At 40.7% G+C, this 14,364-nt stretch overlaps 1 protein-coding gene across 1 annotated transcript; it reads right to left on the reverse strand.

Annotated features, from left to right (window-relative positions):
• Positions 1 to 2,071: 2,071 nt before the first annotated feature.
• On the reverse strand, positions 2,072 to 13,973 carry LOC113187970 (ropporin-1). The gene is made up of 5 exons (XM_026396114.2): positions 13,858 to 13,973; positions 10,387 to 10,504; positions 8,956 to 9,117; positions 2,865 to 3,040; positions 2,072 to 2,138 (listed from the first exon to the last, which is right to left on the reverse strand). Exons 1-5 carry the CDS (start codon positions 13,971 to 13,973, stop codon positions 2,072 to 2,074), a joined length of 639 nt encoding a protein of 212 aa, XP_026251899.2.
• Positions 13,974 to 14,364: the final 391 nt, after the last annotated feature.

Below are 14,364 nucleotides of genomic sequence, written 5' to 3' on the forward strand. Positions count from 1 at the left end.
TTGATTGTCAAAAAAGTTTTGAGAAGGTATGTAAAGCATTGCATACAGTGGCTCAATAAATACTGGCTATTATCATTAATATAACATTTATCATATTGTTAAAATGGTAAACCCCAGTGGAGGACAAAGCTTTTTTCTAGTCTTGGAGTGACTGCTGAAGCAGGTTGGTTTGGTGGATGTGCTGTGGAGGCTGTTTCTGGAAAGCACCTATGAATGAGCAACATCAATAGCTTAGAAGAAATGTTGCCACAGTGAGGAAAATGGTACATATCAAGTGTTGGCTTAGAGGAGCCATTGGCAGTGCAACGGTGGTTTTGCCGATTGAGTTTAGTTGCAACTGATGGCTACAGAACTATCGATAAATTCATAGCTATGTCCAATACACATTTGATGGCTGGAATTTCATTAGCCTACTCTTGAGGGAATATGCTCAGGGCTACACAGATTGAGTTTCTGATTTCAATCTATTTTCCAAAATGGACAAAGGACTTTTTTTGCTTCTGTTATGATTATTAACTTAATATGGTTATTTTAGAAACTTCCAGATTAGAGATTCCCCACCTTTGCTCCCATCCCTTCCAACTCCTGGACAAGACTGTGTTTTAATGCCTTGGTCACAGTGAAAGAGAAACAGACACACCAAGAAACTGAAGGAGATTAATGGATTTTAGTCATCCTCTAATACCAGTGAATGATAGTGCCAGATTTCACCTGCAAAACGTCCCCCTTTCAAACAGCCCTAGGTCCCAGAGTGTATAGAAATCATGGGCCACACTGGCTAGCAGGCAGGATTTCTTGTTGCCTACCTTTTGCAGGTGCAGCCCAATGACTCAGGGGGAAGAATTTGTTTCAGCCCCTTTGTTTCATTCTGGGTAGAAATCAAGGCCCATATAACTTCCCATCACATTCTCCTTTCATCGTAGACACTCACAGACAAATTTCTCTCCAGTTTATATACAGAGATATATGCCTACAAGCTAATGTAATTTTTGAGCAATAACTTTAAAAAATATTTTTTAACTGTAGATGGACACAATATCTTTATTTTACTTATTATTTTATTTATTTTTATGCACTGCTGAGGATTGAACTTCAGTGCTTCCCATGTGCTAAAGCCCCAGCCCTGAGTAACAGCTTTTAAAAGGAAATAGTATTACAAGTAGAAAGGACCTACCCAGACCTTGGTATGACTGGTGTTAAGAACAAAAATCACAGTTCATCTCTTCTACTTCCTTCAAAAAAGAAAACTCTTTAAGATCCAGTCAGGAGGTCTTGTACTCATGCAGGGGATTTCTCCTAGAAGGTCCCATTACATGTGTAATGTTCCAGAAAAATCAGCTGACACTGATACTTTAATACTGACAACTGGAACGTTCTTGTAGTATGTCTCAGGGCCACTTACATTAAAATGATTTATGTTCATGTCTTAGTGTTAGGTTGTGAGCTCCTTGAGGGCAGAAATCAGATATGATTTATTTGTATATACCCAGCAGAGATCCCGGCTAGGGTTGCCAGGTTTAGCAAAACCAACCAACCACTAAAAAAATTATCATATATTAGAAATTAAAATTCAACTGGGAATCCTGTATTTATCTGAAAACCTATTCCTGGCACATGGCTAGCCTCAATAAACAATGATGAATAAGTGAATGAGTTGAACGACTAGCACAGGACCAGTAAATGTTGCAATAAACTGGTAAAAATGATTGACCATGTAAAAGATTCTCATCTAAATTCCATCTAGCAATCACAAAACATCAGAACTCTGGTTAGCATTCTACCTTTCAAAATCTAAGCCTGGCTTTGACTAGAAATGTGTTTTCTATCCGCATATCATCAGCCATTTTTATTCAGTGCCCATGTGGGAAGAATACTAAAATCTGATACCATGTCTTGTTCTGACAGTTTTACACCTTCATTCCACACAATTCTAATTTCATACGTTTGCCTAATTGTTTATTTGTGTGTACCAGTTGCACAAGAAAATTGACTTTGGATGGTGTATGGGGTTAAACCATTGCGAAGTACAATCATCTCTGTATCTTCCTTTAAAATTGCCAAAACCGTGTTTTTATTCCAGCCGAACCCTGGGATTTTGGGTAAAGTCATTCACCTTGATTAAACCATCAGGACCAATTCTGTTTGGAAAAATGGATATCTGTGGTTAGTTTGTTTAACAAATAATCTTTAAAAAGATAACCTAGAAACAACTCTCTCACTCCAATAGTTCTGCTTCTGCTCTGGGTCCATCACCCCTTTTTCTCTTAACTCTTGACTGCCCCTTCTCTTCTTCCTCCTCCTCCTCCTCCTCTGGTCAAGCCTGAGCAGCAGCATTAGAGGCACCTGAAGGGATTGCTAAGACACATATTCCTGGGTCGAATCCCTAGAGTTTATGATTCAGGAGGCCCAGGGTGCAGCCTGGAATTCTGCATGTCTAACATGTTCCCAGGTGCTACTGCCTCTGCTGTTGGTTTCAAGCGCTCCAAGAATCATTGTCCCTATACCATTCTTTTCTTTCCCCTTCCTTGTTTCTTTCAGATCTATATTTCACAGTACACTGTGGAATATCAGTTGCTTCCCTTCAGGATCACAAGCTGAATGGGAGCTGGGGCTAGCTGCTGCCATCGCCTGCATCATGAGGGAGCATTGAACCATATATTGCCAGCCAAGGAAAAGATCAAAATTTAAAAATTGAAGTTTAGTTTCTACTGAATGGGTGATGCTTTCTTACCATCATAAAATTTTAAAATATCATATGTCAAGCCATGGTAAGCCAGGGATCATCTGTAGGGACCACTATAACTTGGCCTATTAGATTTTTAGTTTATTTTCCCCAGTATTCTTACTGGGAAAAGTTTACTTACACTTCCTGTTCAATGTAGTTTAGCATTCTGCTGACATGGGATGCAGAGATTTCTCCATCCACTTCAGCAATATATGTGTAGAGAAACTGGAAGGTGCTGAAAGGGATCCGTGGAGGTCCACCATCATGGTCACTGGATAAAACTTCACACACTATCTTAAGAGTTTTGGCAATGGTCTATAAGATACATGAAGAAAGTTACTCTTCTAGGCTAGAGTTCTGAGATCAGTTTAGGTACAAGAGAGAAAACAAAAATATTGCTCTTATAAAATGAAGTTGACTATGATTTAAGATTCTAGAAAGTTTAGCATTTTATCCTCAAAATAGCACTTAATTCATCTAAAAACATTGATTATTAAAGGGGTATCTTTTTCTTTCCTTTCTTTGTTAGAGGGCTATTCTCAAGAAATTAAATTTACAAGCTGCTAGAAACTCATAAGTTATTTGTGACTTTAATCAGCCAATTCCTTATTAAAGATGGGGGTCATTGATTTTACAGGCTATAAAATTAGAATTAGTTCTTATTATTTCTTTCCAGTCTTATTTCTAAAGGGTTGAGGTAATTTTTCCAGCCTGTTGTAGTCTAATGAATTATTTGAGGAATGTCAAAGTAGGGGAGAAAATGTAAGAAAAGGGCAATATTCTTTGGAAGACAGGAGTTCCAAATGCTAGGAAAATAGGACTGAGTATCAAGATAAAACCATTCTTCTAAACATGCAGATACATCTAAGCAGAATCATCTATATTGCATAATACTAACCCTAGTGTTTCTGGGGGGGAAATGAGCAGATGATGTGCCAGTTTTAATAGAAGGTTTGCTACCAAAGCAATCACACCTTACAATGAAACTTGAACATTAAAGAATCATGTTCAGAACTGATCCTACATCTTTAAATAAATGTAGCCTTTGCATAAATTTCACAAGTAAGAGAGTTGTGAAGTGATGGGGCAAAGAAAAGGAGTGATTCAAAGAAAAGACTGCTGAGCTCTGAATTAGCAGAGATAGGTCAGCATATATATCTTGGTGGTTTACAGAAAGAGATGGTGCACAGATGCCTTACACAATTTCCAGGGAGCAGTGAAAAATCAGCCCTGCGTAGTGAACTAGGGATGAACAAATAGCCACTGTCTCTCCCATGTGCATGGCCAGTGGAGAATTGCTCTTCCTTGCCGTTGATGCTCATGATTCTACTCCTACCCTCTGCCTGAACATAACAAATGTCTAGATGGCACTTCTTTTGCTTTGGTGTGTATTACCCAGGGTGTAAGTCTGTATGTCATACAGCAGGCAAAGATGTGGAAGAAAGTCAGCCCATCCTCCTGGAGTGACAGTTTTCCTTGAAGGCAGTGAATTCAAATGTTATTTGCATTAACTAATTATTAATTTTAATTGAGTCAATATTTAAATTTCATTTCTTTCCATTTAACAAGCATTGTTATTTTATGAAATAGAATCTTCACTGTGCAATGATTTAAAAATAAAAATGATGCCAAAGAAATTTGGGGTTTGCAACAGCTGTGGCTCTGGAGGTGAAGCACAGGATGAGGCATCATTCCAGGGATTTCCACCTAAGAGAGGGAGGGTGGACATACATGAGGTTATCAGTGAGGATGGGACCCCATGACTGTGAGATGAGGTTAGCATGACAAAGGTTTGGGGTACATTTGCAAGTATCAATGTACGTAAATTAAACTGAACTTTTTCTTTTTCTTTTTTTGTGGTACTGGGGATGGAACTCCTGTGCTCAACCACTGAGCTACATCCTCAGCCCTTTTTATTTTTTAATTTTTATTTTAAGACAAAATCTTACTAAGTTGCTGAGAGTCTCACTAAACTGCAGAGTCTGGCCTCAAACTTGCAATCTTCTTGCCTCAGCTTCCTGAGTCGCTGGGATTATAAGTATGTGTCACCACACCCAGTCCTGAACTACATAATTTTTATCCACAGCTCATTCTTTTGACTTCTCTCTGCACCCCTATTTCTTTTGTTCTGTCATCCTCTTCGTTGGGGTGCTGTTATGGGCTGAACTGTATCCTTCCCACTCACATGTTAAAACCATAAGCCTCAGAACCTGAGAATATAATTATATTCCAACAAAGAACTTTTTTTAAAAAATGAAGTCCTTGGGATGGTCCCCAATTAAATATGATTGGTGTGTTTATAAGAAGAGGGAATTAGGACACAGAGTAAGACTCTAGACATGTGGAGTCAGAGGAACACAGGGTGATGATAGTTTTTTTTTATAGCTATAAATATCTTTTAAAATTGTTCTTACTAGTTGTACATGACAGTAGAATGTATTTTGACATTTTACACATATAGGGAGTATAACTTCCCATTCTTCTAGTTGTGCATGATGTGGAATTACATTGGTTGATGATGGTTTTTTATAAGGCAAAGAAAGGGCCCTTGGAAGAAACCAACCCTGCTGATTCCTTGATCTTAAAACTTTTGGCTGCCAGAACTGTGAGACAATAAATTTTTGTTGTCTATACCACCCAGTCTGTGGTACTTTGTTATAGCAGCCCTTGAATACAGTGGGTGTATCATTTATTGGTTATTAAAACAATAAACCCTCAAATTCTAAAGCTCTCATAGATTTTTAAATTTTTAAAAGATTTAATAAATGGATAAAAAAACTCTTTGGATTATAGCTTCTTTTTTTTTTTTTTTCTTTTGTGGTGCTGGGGATTGAACCCAGGGCCTTGTGCATGCAAGGCAAGCACTCTATCAACTGAACTATATCCCCAGTCCCAGACTATAGCCTTTTGATAAATTCAAACAAATTAAAGTAAGCAGAGATCTCCATTCTCATTCACAAGACTTCTCTGTGGGATAGGAATCCATTTTCACAGAGATGGCCTTAACATTTTACAAGCCTCGTTTTCAAACACAGAGGCAAAAGGCTCAGAAAGGAATGGTTTGCTAACAATCGAGAAGTCATTCCTTCAAGTGAACATGATCTTATACTCTCTATATGATCTATATAATCAGTCTTAGTGGAGCAGGAGGTGGTATAGGCCAGCCTGGAGGAAGGAGTGAAAGGGAAGAGGGACACTGGTCTGCATGCTGAAGCTTTTGGAACCATGTGTGTTAGGTCTGGAGAGCTCCGACTGGAGTCAGTACTGTTATTACCCAGTGGAGTGAAAGTTCCTGCAATGGTCTCTTCCACAAGGAGCAAACTGCTTCTCTAGATGGCACAGAGATCAAAACTAGCTTACAAAGGAAGGAGGAATTCCTGGCTTGTCTCTAAGGACAGCTATGTGGATTATCTAGAAACAAGGCCTCCACTGGCTGGTGACATTCTGTCTTAGTCTGGGCTGCTATAACACAATATCTTAGACTAATTAATTTATAAACAACAGAAATTTATTGCTCACAGTTCTAGAGGCTGGGAAGTCCAAGATCAAGAGGCCAGTAGATTCAGGGGTTGGAGAGGACCCATTCCTCATGATGGAGACTCCTCACTGTGTCTTCACATGGAAGAAGGAGCAAACAGACCTCCCTCAAGCTTCTTTATAAGGCTCTAATCCCTTCCCCAAGGCTCCACAACCCCTAATACCCACCCTTGGAGAGTTAGGTTTCAACATATGAGTTGGGTGGGGAAGATACAAAGTTTCAGACCCTAGCACTGAGCTAGTCCACATTTAAATTTCCAGAAATGGTCCAACATGATGCAAATGGTATGATAGTACTGATTCTTGAATTCACAGGACACTCTTTATTTACAGACTAGAACTCTAGGCCAACTTCCCCACTAGGTGCTTCTTTTATAGGTATGGTGAGTGGCAAAGTCAGATATCTCAGGATCCCTCAGAATTGGAATGGTTCACTCTTATCCAGAGGTAGGCATGAGAGTGCCTTGGTGGGAACAGAGAAGGTGAAATAGAATCTCAGAATGCTAGAGGTAAGAGAACTTCAAAGAACTTTCAATCCAACCTCCTTATTTTAAAAGGGAAGTGGAAAAATATAGTTCACTTCATTGTTCCTCCACCCCAATTTGTGAGGCAGGTCGATCAGAGGAAAACTAGTAGCCACCTAGTAACCTAAGCACAGGAAGGGTCAGAGTGTGACTTTCCAAAGTTGCTCCTGGCTACTGTGAAGTATGAAGACAAGAGGACAAGTCGGACACCTCATAAGATGGTGAGAAACATAGACTGCCAAAGCCAGGGAGCAGATGAAGAAAACCTGGAAGAGATTTCAGAGGTTCCCAGCAGGAGTGACAACTGAGATGAGCCTGGGGCTGGGGTGGGGGGAGCATCATCAGACTTTGCCTAATCAGAGAGATACCAAAAACTTAAGCTGTAAGCAGTTTGTGATCAGAGGAAGGCGGGAAAGTACTAGGAGGCATGGGAACCCCTTTACTTGGCTGCTCTGAGGTCCTAAACCACCCCAGAGAGAATGGTGAGGCGAAACCTGAGAGAGACAGTTACCTGTAGGCAGTTTCATTTATTGCATCAGACTAAACTCCTGGATTGAATGGAATCTATTTATCTTCCTCTTCTACCTTTTTTCAGGTGGGATAAATCAAGGTCATCAGAATTAACTTTAGATAAGATAAAAAACTATACCCCACCAGAAAACAAAAACAAAACCTGAAGCAAACAAACAAAAAAACCCCACACATACATCTCTGAATGTGATATGAATAAACTTGTAGGCCTGTGAGAATTTTATGTGTGATTTTAATTTTCTCTTTTGTAATTTCTTCCAATACTTGAGGCTTGGTGTCTTTTTTTTTTTTTTTTTTTGGTGGGGGTGGGTGGTAGCGAAGGCACTGGGGATTGAACCCAAGCATGCTTTACCACTGATCTATATCTCCAGTCCTTTTTATTTATTATTTTGAAACAGGGAGAGTGTTGTTAAGTTGCTGAGGCTGTCCTTGAACTTGCAATTCTCCTGCCTCAGCTTCTTGGATCCCTGGGGTTTATAATAGGCATGTGCCGAAGCATCCAGCTCTTGAGCCCCCCCGCCCCCCCCCCACAGAAGTGATAGCAGTTGTGATTGACAGCTCATTTGCCCCTACTACCTTTTCCTCTCTTCTTTGGAGGATAGTAATGTATTTGTTATATAAGGACAATAAAGAAAAAAATCAACCCTTAAGGCTCTCCTTTTCTTCTATTTAAAGAAATGATTATGCTAAAGGTCACAGGGGAAACCCAAAAGTTGAACTACAGTATTTCTGCTAAATTTGCTCAGAAACAGAATGTCAAATATGTGTTCCAAGCATATTGGAGAAGAAAGAACAAGATCGTGTTTAGATGTGCTGAATAATTCAAACTACCTTTTCATACCAGTTGGTTTGGGCTGAGGTGATAATTCCCTCATTAATGCTTAAATTTGTATGTATCATTTCAGGGATAGTTTTAAAAAATGAATAATTTTGATTCACTTTTTATTTAAGTTATCATAACAATTATTAACAAGGGTGAGTTCACATATAAGTTACCTAAGCTTTAAGTATATTAAAAAACTGTTTTTAGCATCTTTTGCTTCAAAACAGGAAAATGGCTTTTCTAGTTGCTAAACAAGTCAAATTTGGAAAAGGCATGAATTTGTATGAACATCCTGTATGCACAGTGATGTCATAACTGTAGTTCTAGAAATAGCCTCATCTCTCTTTGCTTGCTTTCTTATCTCTGATCATTGCATCCAATTATGTTTATCTAATAGTCATTTTCTATAATGCTACACCCCTTTTAAAAAGTCACTATTGGTATATCTTGAGGGTGTCTGGAATCTACAAGTGAGCAAGTCTTATTCTATAGCTGGCTCTTGGTTATCTCTAGGAATTATAAATGAAAGGTGTGGAGTAGAGTGAAAATAAATCTGAGGGCAATGATCAAATTTCACAAATAATTTGAACTGTCCCTAAAACCTGATGATAATTCTTTCTCTCCCTCCTCCCATCTCCTGCTTCCAGCTGATGCATACAGAAATGCATTTCTTAATTCAGAGAGGAAGAGAAGACAAAAAGAAGCAGGCTGGTCATTAGCCCTGCAGGGGTGATAATATGTAGATGGATTTTCCTTCCAAGTCTGGAGGAAGATTTTCCCTTAAGGAATTCAAGGGGGGTGGGGGGCTAACTTACAACTCCAAGAGAGCTGCAGGAAAGGGCTAAGAACTTTAGCCACTCGATCTCCTCCGTGAAGCGACCCACGTTCATCACACTATTAAACAGATCTGTTGGCAGATTCAACACCTTCCACATCTGAGCCAGTTCATCTGCATGGATGATCAGCCTGCCACCAACCTGCAGGGCAGAGGACAGACACAACATAAAGAATGAAGAGAAAGGTAGGAGATGCCCTGATTGGCAGGTCAGTCCCCAAGTTCTGCCAGCATATGTAAAGGGGTGGGGTTGAGGGTAGGTATTAATTAGGGAGGTCAGAGGACCCTCTTTGGCAGTTCTCCTTGCAAGGTTACTGAAGAGCATGCTGAGATATCATTTAATATGCATATATATTTTGTAACTTCAGATGTCAGAATTATATTAGAGATAGACATTTACTTTGTATTTTAATTTCTTCTGATGCTTTTTTGATTTGTTTTATTCCTAGGTTGTCCCTACATGACAGATAGGACAGACTGAAGACAAACCCAAGGGGCAAGAACTTGTTGAGACCACTAACAAGTGGTAAAATGAGAACAAGATGTAGGGTCTCTTGCTTCCAAGTCTCCACTGAATTCTTTGCACTGGATCTCATTTACCTCCCATTTCCCCAGGAATGATGTGGGAAACATGGCTGATGTGTAGGGGTTGAGACTGGATGCCTAACGTTGTTTGATCTCCCTCTAGAGCTCCATCAGGCTCAATGCACAAGGAACTTGGAAGTTAAAAGGACAGGAGTGAATGACTGACTGTTGGCCAACAAAGTGACCAGGGCACAGCTGCCCCAGTGAAGCCCCAACCCCTTTCCTAGCCCTCTGATTCTAATAAAACACTAAATCTCTGGAACTGAGGTCGTTGGCTAAGTCAGTCCTGAATTGCCTCAGATCTCTCTGCCAAGATCTTAGGACAAGGAATGGTGGTGCTAATCCATATTTTTTTGAGAATTGGCCAAACCACCAACTTTCTCAAGCCAGTTTCTCCTCTTTCATTTATCAGGCAACTTCTAGGATGACAGGGCTGGGGAGAATGTCAGGGTGTTCCCTAAAAACTAGGCTATGTTTGTACTGGGGAACTACAATAAGCTCCTCCCCAAAGTGTGATGGTCGCATGTCATGGCCTTGTTGATCCATCTGGGAGACACTTTTAAGCAACTGCAGACCCATATTTTTCAGGAGAGAAGGGATTAGCACTGCACTGAGTCCCTGGACATTGTGTCAGCTTAAGGGGATCTGTGATGGCCCCATGACAAGCTAGCCCTTGGCCTACTCAATTTACCCAAGGGGACATTTACCTTCAGGGCAAGGTTTAGTGAACTTTAGGGTCATGCTAAGTGAACAGCTGACTGGCAGAGGAACAGATGGCCTCTGTTTGTACCCACAGAGCAGCAACCTTTCCCTGCATGCCTCTTACCCGAGAATGCAGGATCTTTAACAGCTCAGGTGTGAGCTCCGCCCAGTTGGACAAAGCAACTCGCTCAGACCGCTCTCTCACTGGAGGGATCTCTCCACGGGACATAGACCCAAAATAACTGCAAGACAAAAATTAGCAGGGATAGGAAGGGCAGCAGAATAGAATAGACATTATGATTGATGTATGTACATTCCATGTATGTATTATATGTCAAAATACATTCTGCTGTCATGTATGACTAAAAAAAAAAAAATTAGCAGGGTGGAGAGTGTCCCATACTCCAGCAGCCTCCAGCTGCATGAGGAATTTCCTCTTCCTCTCCCCCGACTCATTTTTAAGGGAAGAGAGTAGAGGAAAGAACATTTTGAAAGCATTTAGACACTGTGCTTAGTTCATTTGCATATGAGAAAAGCCTGATTGTGTTACTTTAAGAAATGGAGCATGCTTAGGGTATAAAAGTTTATTTCTAAGGATGAGGAATATTCAAACCAACTAAAGTATGTTGTGCAATTATATTGGGGCATATTCAGTCAAGTTTTGTTTTGTTTTTCCCCAAGTCATCCCTCCTAGTGTTTCATATACACAGAGGGTCATATATCCTAGGATACATATGTATAGGATATATACATATATACATGTGTACATCTGTGTTGAATCAGGCAATGGGTGGGGAAGAGAATTTGGAAGAGAACAAAAATGATTTGCCTGAGTAAGGGGAGGGAATAGAGTGGCTCCTGGGGTAAGTGAGGAAGGGTTTCTGGCTGGGGAGAGAGGCCTGAGGCTTTACAAGGAAGACAGAGAAGACTGGCAGGGCACTAAGGGAGGCTCAGGAGAGAAGACAAGCCAAAGAAGGTTTCAAGCTTAATATGATTCGCATGAAGCAAAACGCTTCTCTTTGTTTCTTCAACAATTTCAGTAACACCATGCCTGGTCACCACTGCTTTGTGAATGAAATGGACTTTGGGGGACAATGTGGAAAATAAACTAAGTTCTATTTCAGTATTGGCATGGATGGAAAGAGGCTGTCTGCAGCAGGGAATGGGTATGAGCAGGTGACATGGTGGTTGATGCTATATGGCAGGGTGTGTTCTCCATCAAAAGTCTTGTTACTGTCTATGCCTGAATCAATAAATTCTGGCCTTTATTTTCTCCAGATAGCATGAAAAGAACAGAGTAGAAATTTTATAGCAGCCCATTTTAGGGTGAAACCATTCAATAGAGTTAACCATTGCCTGTCTCTTAAGACACAGAGCATTCAAAGCTAAAACCACATGGCCTAAAGCAGCACCCTCCAGGTTCTCTCTTGGAGGATGTCAACAGGAAGGGTAGAAGAAATGCTTCAAGGGCACTTCTAACAATGTGCATGAGAACTCTCTACAGACAGGTCAGTATTGCGATGGGTATGGGTGCAGCATGGCAACTGAAGTTGGGTATAACCTCAGGCTCTGTAACCAGATTGGGTGATATAAACCGAGGGCAATGACACCATGGCACCTCACTGTACAGAAGTTACTACCGAGATGGAGAGTAACATTCATTATTCTCAGCATTCTTCAAACATCTTTAGACTTTTTAGTGGAGCTGAGTAGTTGGAGAACATGGAAATGAAGCTATAGTCATGGATTTAGTTCTCTGGGTTATTAAGCTTCATTTGAAAGTAAACAATTCTACGGTTATAAACAGTAAATTTGTATTGTCACACATGCCTATTACAGGAGAAATAATTGTATGTTCTGCTGAAATGTCTGGTAGGTAGTTTCCTCATTGACAGCAAATATGTAGGGAAATTCTTTCTTGCAATGAATTAAATACATATCTTGGAAATATTGTGTGGAGTTTTATCCTTTAAAAGGCTACAAGTTTGTAATCACATGAAACAATCTGATAAGGGCTTTTCATGTCTAAATAGGATGAAGAGTGCTCTTAGGTCATGCTCTTTTTCATTGTAGTTAAAGTACAAACTGATTTTTCACGGATGTCTAAAAAATTTATAGCATATCATATAATACAGGTGCTACCAGTCTACAATAGGGGAATGTTTTCTTCCATAAATGTCAGAGGCAATATTAAGAAATGTCATTTTTCTAACTATACTAGAGTAGCAAAAGAACAATAAAATGGAGTGTTAAACTATTGTATAGTATAAAACAGAGTCTCTGTCTGACTATGCTGAAAAAAAAAATCAGTCTTCTGATGCTAAAGTCCAATCTTAGAGGTAATAGATCAAATTTAGAATGGAAAACTAAACAGGATTCATTACTAGGTGAAGCAACTCTATTTTTAATGTCTCTTTTTATGGCACAGCTGGCTCACTTTCCCCTCCATTTCTAAAAGCTTCCTCCTAGTCCAGCCCAAGAGTGCAGAACACTGGCTCAGAAACTGTAAGGCCCTCTTGGAAGACATTTTATACCATCTGAAAGGTGTTCACAGCTCTCCTCCCCTTCTGCTCAGAACACCTACTCACCCTCAGGCTGAGAACATTCTTCCTTCCCCCAACCACAGGGCTCCTCCGCAGTCTCCCTTCATCCCCCCATTCCCACTGAATTACTATTAAGGAAGTAATCATCATAGTAAAAATAGTCAGGATCCAGGAGGTTTGGTTAGTTTCCAACTCCTGCCCCAAGCCCTGGTTACCCAGTTTCCAACAGGAGTGTTTGTCTAAGAAGCAATTTCATAGCTGAGAGGGTTTCTGCATAAAGCTGCTTCAGCGCAAGCCAGCAGCTATTGTGCAAGCTCCATTGACTGAGCAGGCTCTGGGGGCTCTTGGAAAAGGGGCACCTGTGCACACCGCTCACAACCAAGCCTGACCTCATCACTCTCATCTGTTGCCTTCTTCAAAATGCCTCGTGACTGTGCGGACATCTTTATGCTGAGAGAACAGATTCGTTCAAAGAAACCTTAAAGAAAATAGTAATTTCCCCAAAGGTAAGATACAAAGTATCTCTAGTCCGGCGCAAGTCGTGGAGAAATGTCTCATTACAGGAAGGACCCAGTTTGGAAAGATCCACCCGCTCCACTCCGCCGGCCAGTTCCAGCCTCCCCCAGGTGCCCTGCCATCTAGCGGCGAGACAGGAGAACGAGGTCCTGGTTTCATCCAGGCTAACCGGCCTGGGAAATTCCGTGCTTCCCTTTTCACTGGGACAGAGGGACGGGATGCAGGCAGGGGCGGGCGTGTGCTGGTGTGATGTAGAAGTCTAACTCTTACTGTTCACACTAGGACACTTGACCTATAGCCTTGGCGTCCAGCTGCTCAGTCTAGCTCTCTTAGGGGAGGGTATCTCTCCCCATTCGATGTATTTATATGTGGATTTTAAAACATCAAAAGCAACGAGAAAACTGAAAAATTAGCCAGAGATTATGCTAATCAGTCCGGACTCTCTGGCTGCAGCCATGACAACCTCAAATTTTCATGACCCTTTCTCCTCCTTTCTCTCTCCCCGAGGAGACTGGAGGTGAGAAAGGAACACGTACTCTGCAGCCCATTGGATGAGATCCTGGGGCTGGGTCCGGATGGCCGCTTTGGTAAACTGCTTCAGCAATTCCGGCAGCTCGGGCGGGATGCATATTTGCTTATCAGTCTGAGGCATTGATTGCTTGACCTGTGCACAGGAGAGAAAATAAAATGGGAATCTTTGAATCATAAGATGACAGCAATCCTGAACCAGAGGTCACCCAGCCTCTGTTTGTCAGTCTCAGTATTGGGGACTCTGCTACCCCAAACACAGATGCATTCTAGAAAGTGGTTTACTAATCCTTGGTTTTTTGTTGTAAATAATTATGTTCTTCATATAAAACATCACACTTTAAAAAGTGGACATCAACAGAAGTAAACAAATATTCCCTAATAATATCACCCCCAAATATTGGATATCTTCTTCCCAATTTTGTTTCAATCTAACTGTATATGTGTTTGTATAAATGAAAACTGTGGTTGCACAAACCCTATTTATTCAACAGCATGTTATGAGCATCTTTCCA

Source organism: Urocitellus parryii, chromosome 2, assembly GCF_045843805.1.
Source record: "Urocitellus parryii isolate mUroPar1 chromosome 2, mUroPar1.hap1, whole genome shotgun sequence".
In the NCBI taxonomy this organism is placed as follows: domain Eukaryota; kingdom Metazoa; phylum Chordata; class Mammalia; order Rodentia; family Sciuridae; genus Urocitellus; species Urocitellus parryii.

Coding starts and splice junctions, on each gene's coding strand:
- LOC113187970 (XM_026396114.2), bottom strand. CDS start 13,973: ATGCCTCAGACTGATAAGCAAATATGCATCCCGCCCGAGCTGCCGGAA. Junction 9,118..10,386: donor TAAAGATCCTGCATTCTCGG/GTAAGAGGCATG, acceptor TCTGCCCTGCAG/GTTGGTGGCAGGCTGATCAT. Junction 2,139..2,864: donor AACTACATTGAACAGGAAGT/GTAAGTAAACTT, acceptor TTTTCCAAACAG/AATTGGTCCTGATGGTTTAA.